This window comes from Dendrobium catenatum, unplaced genomic scaffold (genome assembly GCF_001605985.2).
Source record: "Dendrobium catenatum unplaced genomic scaffold, ASM160598v2 fragScaff_scaffold_793, whole genome shotgun sequence".
NCBI lineage: Eukaryota > Viridiplantae > Streptophyta > Magnoliopsida > Asparagales > Orchidaceae > Dendrobium > Dendrobium catenatum.
In genome coordinates this window covers 634,392-644,252 of record NW_021319255.1, presented here as the reverse complement: position 1 = coordinate 644,252, position 9,861 = coordinate 634,392, and the positions used below count along the sequence as shown (strand labels likewise).

Below are 9,861 nucleotides of genomic sequence, written 5' to 3'. Positions count from 1 at the left end.
CCCCCCCCCCCCCCAAAAAAAAATTTTTTTTTTGCGCTAATATGAACCATCTCGCATTATTTGTTCATCCATCCAGACCGAATATTTTCTCTTCATGAATAAATGATAAAAATTTTCTCTTATAAATTTGATAGCTTTATGTTTGTTAAATTAAAAAAAATTTATTTTATTATTATTACTTTTTGATATTATTATTATTTTATTTTATTTTTATTATTGTTATTATCATCTAATTAATTAAAATTTTATCCATCCTAAAAAAAGAAGCTGGATCTACCCCTTAAAATGAGTTGTGTTTTTCATAATATATCTATAGTTGATCCAATTCAAGCATTAAAGTGCGCTCAACATATAACAGAAATGACCTAACATTGCTGCAGGAATTCAAATAAAAAATTTAAAATTTTATGTAAAAAATAAAAACATGACCTAAGATTGCTGCCTTTGAATACTATAAATCATAGTGAAATTGAAAAAATGTATATAATTACAATTTTTATTTCATTTCATTTATTTTTTGGCTTTCCGCCAATTCAAATATGACAACAAAAAATGACAAAGGAAAAACAAACTTAAAAACGACTGATTTAATTAGGTTGTCTAATCGTTGAGGCAACGAAACAAATTTAAGTGATTATGATTAAGGTTTCGTTTGGGACGATTTTTTTATCGCTTTTTAAAGTAGTTTGAATTTTTGTACTAAAAAGCTGCTTCAAAAAGCAGCAAGAAAACTATTTGAAGGAAACCTAATCTAGCTAAGTTATGCGATGATCAACCATGAGGCTTGATCAAGTCTGCTCGTGATGTCCATCATCCTAATTTTCATAAATGCATTCTATGATTATCCTAAGATTGTTAAGATTCTCAAGAGATCATTTCAAACATTTGCTTTGACTACACGGTCTCTTTTGGGGTTCTTTGTTGTAGTGGAGACTGGCTTTTCTTCGATGACCTTTCACCGGTAAAGTAAATTAGGAAGTGGTCTTGGTAAAGACAATGACCCCTGCCCCGATGGCTTCCCCTATTCTTTTTTTTTTTTCAAAACTCTGGGGATTATACCCAAAACTTCGTTACCGTTCTTTCCGGATATGCATTTAAGTTCAACTTCCCTTCAAAGAATGGCCTAGAAGTCTTTTCGTCAAGACTTAGGCTTCGTTTGGGACGGCATTTTTACTGTTTTCTAAAACGGAGTTTTACAAAAATAAAAAATTTTGTATTAAAACTCTGTTTTAGAAAGCAGTAAAGAAGCCGTCCTAAACGAAGCCTTATGTTTCATTTGGAACAAATTTTTTATTTTTTTTAAATAATATTGTAATATAAAAATTTCTAGAATTAAAAATTTTTGCATTAAAAAGTTTTTTAGAAAGCAATAAAAAAACTATTCCAAATGAAGCCTTAGGATCCATTTGGGATAATTTTCTGGTTGCTTTGTTTTTGAGACAGCTGCCGTAGTTTTATTTTGCTACTATTTTCTTGTTACAGTTTTATTGTTTTTAGAAATTTTTGTAGTCGAAAGTTGTTTTTTACAATTATATAAGTAAAGTTGCTTTCTTCATATCAATTTTATAAGCAGTTTTAAAAACTTTGCCGCTGTCTCAAACAAACCCTTAATGATTTTTGTGATATTATCTTTTTTAATGGACATTATGCATGTTTACACACGAATTTTGGGTCATAACACCTCAATAGCTATCAAGATAAAGCTGGTGTCTTATAAATTCATATTAGCTTTGATTTTAAACAAGAAGAATTTTAAAAAATAATGAAATATAGGAGCTTTCTCTTATATGAAATAAAAAATATTCAAATAAAATATATCTAATTCGGTATATTGGGAGGAAAACCACTTGGAAAAATTTAAATCAGTTGCCATCTATGAAACAGTAAGGAGTTATTTTTTCTACCTCTTAATGTATTACATCTTTTTTCCTTTTGTAAAGTCATTCGTGTTGAGTCTAGTAATTAGGTTGTTAAGCCTAAGTGAATGTCCCAAGGCTAACCAAGAGGGGGGGGTGAATTGGCAATTTAAAAAATGTAACTTCAACTCTTGGAATTTTAGAAAACCTTTTGAATTATTGATGCAAGTTAAAATTAAAGTTTAAAATAAACTTTTCAACCAGAGTAAACAACTTGCAATGAAATTAAATACAGAATAAAAAATAAGAAAGAACACACCAGATTTATAGTGGTTCGGTCAAACCTTGACCTACATCCACTCCCCAGAGGCACCCTCTGAGTATTGCACTAAAACCACAAAGTGACTCTCCTTTTGCTCCCACAGCAAGGCGGAGAAGCCTGTACAAAATCACTTTCACCTTCCCCGGTGCGGCGGAGTAGCCGGGTTCTTTAACACCAAAGAGATCTTCTTCTTGCCAAAACTTCCCTCAAGACGACCCTTAAATCCGATGGTAATGAGGTGCAAGTTCGCCGGAGCAACTGTGTGAATATCCCCTTCACACTCCCTTGAAATCCCCTTCAAGGATCTTCTCCCTCTCAAACTCCACCCTTTCCTCTCTCCCTTTCAAGTTCTCTCTTCAAGTTTTCTCCACAAGAACGAAGACACAATGACTGTCAAAGATACACTTTGTCATCCTTTTACACTTCTCCAAGTGTCGGCAGAGAACCGGACCGATGTTGTTGAACTTCACTTGAGAGCCTTCGCCGGAGCAACCGTGTGAATATCCCCTCCACACTCCCTTGAAATCCCCTCCAAGGATCTTCTCCATCTCAATGATCCCTCTCAAGAGAAAACAACTCCAAAGGCATTTGTAATAGTTTCTAGGACTCCTTATATAGAAAGGAGAAGAAAAACCGTCCAAAAAACTGCCCAAAACAAGTTTTTCTGCGCACTGGATCGTCCCGTACGAAATTTTGTTCATCTGTACGAACCAATTTCGTCCTGGACGAAATTGGTTCGTCCCGGGACGAAAATATTTCGTCTGGACGAACAGTTATATCAAAAGTCGGTTCCGAAAACTGCCAGAAACTGCCATAGTCGGTTCCCATCGTCCTGGACGAACTGTACTTCGTCTGGACGAAATTTTTGCAGAAAGAAACTCGTCTTGGGACGAAAATGATTTCGTCTGGACGATTAGGACTTAGAAAATATTTCCAGTTCAGTTCTTGTCCGTTCCATTGCTCTTACAAGGAGATAACTGATCTGATCGTCCCGTACGAACAATGTTCGTCCCGTACGATCAATACAAAAACTTTTTCAAGATCTCCTTTAAGTTTGTGTAAATTTATTCACTCAATTACAATCACTCCATCTCAAATTTAATTCAAATAAAAAGTACAAGCTTCAATTTCACAAAGTATCTCATGCTGAATTTGATTTGAAGTCTTCGTAGTCTGGAGTTTGATTTTCCTGAAATATTAGTACACACAAGAGCAAAAACAAATCTTCCAAAAAGTGTTAGGAGATAACTACACATAAAACAATAATATTTGGAATCATCAAAATAATACAAGTTGCAAGAATGTAAAACATGCAAATAGCAACTTTCCTAACAATCTCCCCCTTTTTGATGATGGCAAAACAATTATTGTTAGTAAAATTTCAAACCATTTTAAAATCTCCTAAACTCCCCCTGAATTGATGAATACATTAAAATAAGGAGGCATTTTAAAAAAAGAATTTTTGTTTTAAAATTTTACATACACACATACACAAAAACAATACACAAAAAACATTACAAGACACACACAAAATTTTAAAAAAAATTCTCCCCCTAAACAATACAAACAATAATCTCTCCCCCTTTTTGACAACAACAAAAAGTGAAGAAAAAATAGACTAGTATTGTAGAAAATCTTATGAAAAATTCATATGTAAATTTAATCTAAAAAAGTGATTGACATAAGAATGCAACTAAGAATTAAGAACATTAGTCAAATCATAGAATTTCATAGAATTTAAAAAATTGATATAACATTGTAATAAGTAAGAATTTATGAAAAACATGATTCAATTTAGACATTTATGATATGAAAAATCATTGTAATAAAGATGAGTAAAAAATTGCATATTCCAAAAATCAATTGAAATATAAATGAACATTAGATCTACTTGAATTAATAGACTAAAAAGAATCTGGAAAGAAAAAAATCACCACAAGTGGCGCTTTGCGCATCTTTTTCATATAGGTGGCACATTTTTGTGCATCTTTTTCATATAGGTAGCACATTTTTGTGCATCTTTCTTTATTGGGCTTATTTTGTGCCTCTTTTTCACATTTGCAACTTTGTTGCACATTCCTTTTGATTTTGTACATTTGTACAATTTTCAAGAGTAATTGAATTCTTTCCAAAGACAATAATCTAGAATCTCAAATTTTTCTAAGTGCATAAATATTAATTGAAAAATGAAATACAAAATAAGATAGACATCTAAGATACAATAATAATAATTAATATTTTGTAGTCTAAAATGAAAGACATGAAATTAAAAAAAAAATTCTAACTAAAACAAGTTATAGGCAAAAAATTAAATTTAGATAAACTAGATTTTCTAATGAAATTAATTTCTAATTACAATTTTAGTTTAGGCACAATAGAGATTAAAAGTACTAAATGAATTTCATAAAGATTAAGAACATTAACATCGATCTAAAACATGAAATCAAATGAGAAAACATTTCAAAATCATTCAAAACACTAAAAATAAAAACACAAAAACACACAAAACAAACAAAAATAAAAATACAACAAAAACAAATAAACAAAGGGTTTTAAACATCATTTTTCTCCTGGTCTGATGATTCAGAAGCTAGATCCGCCCAGGAGATTTTTTGCTTTTCATTATTTTCCCATTTTATAATTTGCTTAGCTTTGCCCTTTTCTTTAGCAGGAAGAGTTCTCAAATTAGGGCACTGACTTTTCAGATGTCCAGATTTCCTACATCCAAAGCAAATAATATTTGAAGAAATCAGAACATTCTTACCATTTTTACCTTTATTCCACTTTTGTTGATGCTTATTCTTGTGCTTTAGTGGACTTTTCAATTTGCTTGTTAAGTCATCGCTTTTCTCACCAACTAAGCCACTTTTCTCCATGTCTTCCGCTTTTAGCATTATTGTTTCACCTGCATCCAAAAGTCTTTGACCCAAACATTCCTCGTAGGCAATGAGTGAGCCAATCAAATTATCAATAGAATATTCATTCAAATTTTTCGATTCACAAATAGCAACAACTTTGGCATCAAACTTGTCAAGTAAACAACGTAGAATTTTATTGACTATTTCAAAGTTTGAAAACTCTTTACCTAAAGCATGCAATGATGTTACAATTTGAATAAACCTAGTATACATGTCTAAGATCGACTCATAAGGTTTCATGCTAAAGAGTTCATAGTCATTCATCAAAAAATTCAACTTAGATTGCTTGACTTCACTAGTACCTTCATATGTAATGCATAAACTGTCCCAAATTTCCTTACCTGTAGTACATGTAGAGACTCTCATATAATCTTCAGAATTTAAAGCACAGAACAAACAATTCATACATTTAGCATTTAATTGTGCATAAATTTGTTCTACTCTACTCCATTCAGAAAAAGGGATATCAGTTTTGATTCCATCTATAATACGTGACGGTACAGAATAACCACTTTGAATCATATGCCACATGCGATAATCTATTGATTGCAAGAAAGTAGACATTCGAATTTTCCAAAAATCAAAAGAAATACTTTCAAATAAAGGTGGTCTAACAATCGAACATCCATCTAACAATTTATGGTTTCTAAAATCAGCCATATTCGTTTTTCAAAAAGTAGTCTAAACTTATGATTTTGAAACAAAGCTCTGATACCACTTGTTGGATCTAGTAATTAGGATGTTAAGCCTAAGTGAATGTCCCAAGGCTAACCAAGAGGGGGGGTGAATTGGCAATTTAAAAAATGTAACTTCAACTCTTGGAATTTTAGAAAACCTTTTGAATTATTGATGCAAGTTAAAATTAAAGTTTAAAATAAACTTTTCAACCAGAGTAAACAACTTGCAATGAAATTAAATGCGGAATAAAAAATAAGAAAGAACACACCAGATTTATAGTGGTTCGGTCAAACCTTGACCTACATCCACTCCCCAGAGGCACCCTCTGAGTATTGCACTAATACCACAAAGTGACTCTCCTTTTGCTCCCACAGCAAGGCGGAGAAGCCTGTACAAAATCACTTTCACCTTCCCCGGTGCGGCGGAGTAGCCGGGTTCTTTAACACCAAAGAGATCTTCTTCTTGCCAAAACTTCCCTCAAGACGACCCTTGAATCCGATGGTAATGAGGTGCAAGTTCGCCGGAGCAACTGTGTGAATATCCCCTTCACACTCCCTTGAAATCCCCTTCAAGGATCTTCTCCCTCTCAAACTCCACCCTTTCCTCTCTCCCTTTCAAGTTCTCTCTTCAAGTTTTCTCCACAAGAACGAAGACACAATGACTGTCAAAGATACACTTTGTCGTCCTTTTACACTTCTCCAAGTGTCGGCAGAGAACCGGACCGATGTTGTTGAACTTCACTTGAGAGCCTTCGCCGGAGCAACCGTGTGAATATCCCCTCCACACTCCCTTGAAATCCCCTCCAAGGATCTTCTCCCTCTCAATGATCCCTCTCAAGAGAAAACAACTCCAAAGGCATTTGTAATAGTTTCTAGGACTCCTTATATAGAAAGGAGAAGAAAAAACGTCCAAAAAACTGCCCAAAACAAGTTTTTCTGCGCACTGGATCGTCCCGTACGAAATTTTGTTCATCTGTACGAACCAATTTCGTCCTGGACGAAATTGGTTCGTCCCGGGACAAAAATATTTCGTCTGGACGAACAGTTATATCAAAAGTCGGTTCCGAAAACTGCCAGAAACTGCCATAGTCGGTTCCCATCGTCCTGGACGAACTGTACTTCGTCTGGACGAAATTTTTGCAGAAAGAAACTCGTCTTGGGACGAAAATGATTTCGTCTGGACGATTAGGACTTAGAAAATATTTCCAGTTCAGTTCTTGTCCGTTCCATTGCTCTTACAAGGAGATAACTGATCTGATCGTCCCGTACGAACAATGTTCGTCCCGTACGATCAATACAAAAACTTTTTCAAGATCTCCTTTAAGTTTGTGTAAATTTATTCACTCAATTACAATCACTCCCTCTCAAATTTAATTCAAATAAAAAGTACAAGCTTCAATTTCATAAAGTATCTCATGCTGAATTTGATTTGAAGTCTTCGTAGTCTGGAGTTTGATTTTCCTGAAATATTAGTACACACAAGAGCAAAAACAAATCTTCCAAAAAGTGTTAGGAGATAACTACACATAAAACAATAATATTTGGAATCATCAAAATAATACAAGTTGCAAGAATGTAAAACATGCAAATAGCAACTTTCCTAACAATCTCCCCCTTTTTGATGATGGCAAAACAATTATTGTTAGTAAAATTTCAAACCATTTTAAAATCTCCTAAACTCCCCCTGAATAGATGAATACATTAAAATAAGGAGGCATTTTAAAAAAAGAATTTTTGTTTTAAAATTTTACATACACACATACACAAAAACAATACACAAAAAACATTACAAGACACACACAAAATTTTAAAAAAAAAAATTCTCCCCCTAAACAATACAAACAATAATCTCTCCCCCTTTTTGACAACAACAAAAAGTGAAGAAAAAATAGACTAGTATTGTAGAAAATCTTATGAAAAATTCATATGTAAATTTAATCTAAAAAAGTGATTGACATAAGAATGCAACTAAGAATTAAGAACATTAGTCAAATCATAGAATTTCATAGAATTTAAAAAATTGATATAACATTGTAATAAGTAAGAATTTATGAAAAACATGATTCAATTTAGACATTTATGATATGAAAAATCATTGTAATAAAGATGAGTAAAAAATTGCATATTCCAAAAATCAATTGAAATATAAATGAACATTAGATCTACTTGAATTAATAGACTAAAAAGAATCTGGAAAGAAAAAAATCACCACAAGTGGCGCTTTGCGCATCTTTTTCATATAGGTGGCACATTTTTGTGCATCTTTTTCATATAGGTAGCACATTTTTGTGCATCTTTCTTTATTGGGCTTATTTTGTGCCTCTTTTTCACATTTGCAACTTTGTTGCACATTCCTTTTGATTTTGTACATTTGTACAATTTTCAAGAGTAATTGAATTCTTTCCAAAGACAATAATCTAGAATCTCAAATTTTTCTAAGTGCATAAATATTAATTGAAAAATGAAATACAAAATAAGATAGACATCTAAGATACAATAATAATAATTAATATTTTGTAGTCTAAAATTCGCCGGTATATCTCTCAAACAAACAAATAACATCGGGCCTCACAAACGGCCGCCCGTCCTCCCCGGCGAACACCGCATCCATATAATAAGCATTCCGTGGGCAGTCATTCAACCTCACGAGCGGCATCGCACAGCTCCCCAACCCATACTCCCCCGCATCCATATACCCCCTAAAGTACCACCCTTCACTCCCTTCCATATACGGCACAAATAACTCTGATGCAAATCCCTTATACATCACACTCCTCCACTCGTCTCCTTCTGCTTCCCTCACCTTCGCCGTCGACACCACAATCCCCGCCCTCTCATCCGCCTTCACATGCAGTTCCCAATTCCCCCATTTCACCATATGCCCTCCCTCCACCTCGAACCCCGTCCCTCCTCCCGCCCTTTCCATCATAACTCCTTGTCGCGCCGCGCCGCCTGTGTAGCGGTAGTCAGTGCCCTCTCCATTCGGCACTGGAATTCCGCGCCCCTCATCACGAACCCACACGACCGCTCCGACATCCAAGTCAACCAAAACTATTAGTCCTTCAATCGGACTCATGTAGAAGTTAGATGTTGTGTTGTGGAAAAGCGCGAAGCATTGGGCTTTAGCTAGTCTTCGGTTTTCTTCTTGTGGACCGAACCAGCCTGGGGAGAGAGGGAGGCAGTTGATGCGGGAGGGGTCAAGACCGCGGTTTTGGATGGCGCGGATGACGCGGGGATCGGAGAGGGTGGTTGAGGAGACGCGGGAGATGTCGGAGGAGGTGAGGCGGGGGAAGGCGGAGGGGTGGGGGATGGTGGAGTGAGAGAGGATGAGACGGGAGAGGATGTCGATGGAGAGGAGGTGCGTGAGGTTGGGGGAGTAGGCGGTGACAGTGGCGCGACGAGGGAGGGGAGGGGAGGAAGGGAACCAAGAGAGGATAGATGTTTTGGGGGGTTCGAGAAGGGAAAGAGAGGCGATTGAAGGGAAGGAGTTGGGGTGGGAGAAGGGAGGGTGGGAGGAGAGGATGGAGCGGATGGTGGAAATTTCGGTGAAGGTTAGGGGATCGAGTGGGTGGGGGAACGAAGATGCGAGCGAGCTGAGGAGGATGATGGCGGCGAGTGATTCCATGTTGAGAACTTAGTAGCTACAGAGGTGCTGGGGAATTGAGTTGGCGTAATTAAAAAAAAATACTGGTTTTTTGGGACTGCTGAGAGCGAGGTTATTTATTTATTTATTTATGAAGGCGGCTCATTTTGATTTAATGATTGGATGCTTGTGATTAATTTCGCTTAATGTCTAAAAAACAGCTTTTAATTTATTATTATTATTATGAAGATGTAGAAGGAAGATCAAAAGATTATTTGTAGCATCAGGACAAGCAAAGAAGCAAAACAAAAGATGGAGTAACCCTTCAAAGGTTGTATCAGTTTATTTCATGTCGTACTCGAATAATTATAATTAAACTTTCTTTGTTGGAAAATAAAAAAAAAAAATCATTGAAACACTGCCGAATGAGAGAGCATGCGGCTGCAGAAGCTCAGAACTCCAACCAACGGGAAATTATTGGGTTCGCGGATGTCGTTTGGAGCCA

The 9,861-nt window shown here is 35.4% G+C and overlaps 1 protein-coding gene across 1 annotated transcript; it reads right to left on the bottom strand.

Annotated features, from left to right (window-relative positions):
• Positions 1–8,294: 8,294 nt before the first annotated feature.
• Positions 8,295–9,655, bottom strand: LOC110116664 (primary amine oxidase-like). The gene has a single exon (XM_020850342.2). It carries the CDS (start codon positions 9,396–9,398, stop codon positions 8,295–8,297), a length of 1,104 nt encoding a protein of 367 aa, XP_020706001.2. The 5' UTR covers positions 9,399–9,655.
• Between the last annotated feature and the right edge of the window lie 206 nt (positions 9,656–9,861).

Excerpts from the sequence above, each read along its gene's own strand:
- LOC110116664 (XM_020850342.2), bottom strand. The coding sequence starts at position 9,398 with ATGGAATCACTCGCCGCCATCATCCTCCTCAGCTCGCTCGCATCTTCG.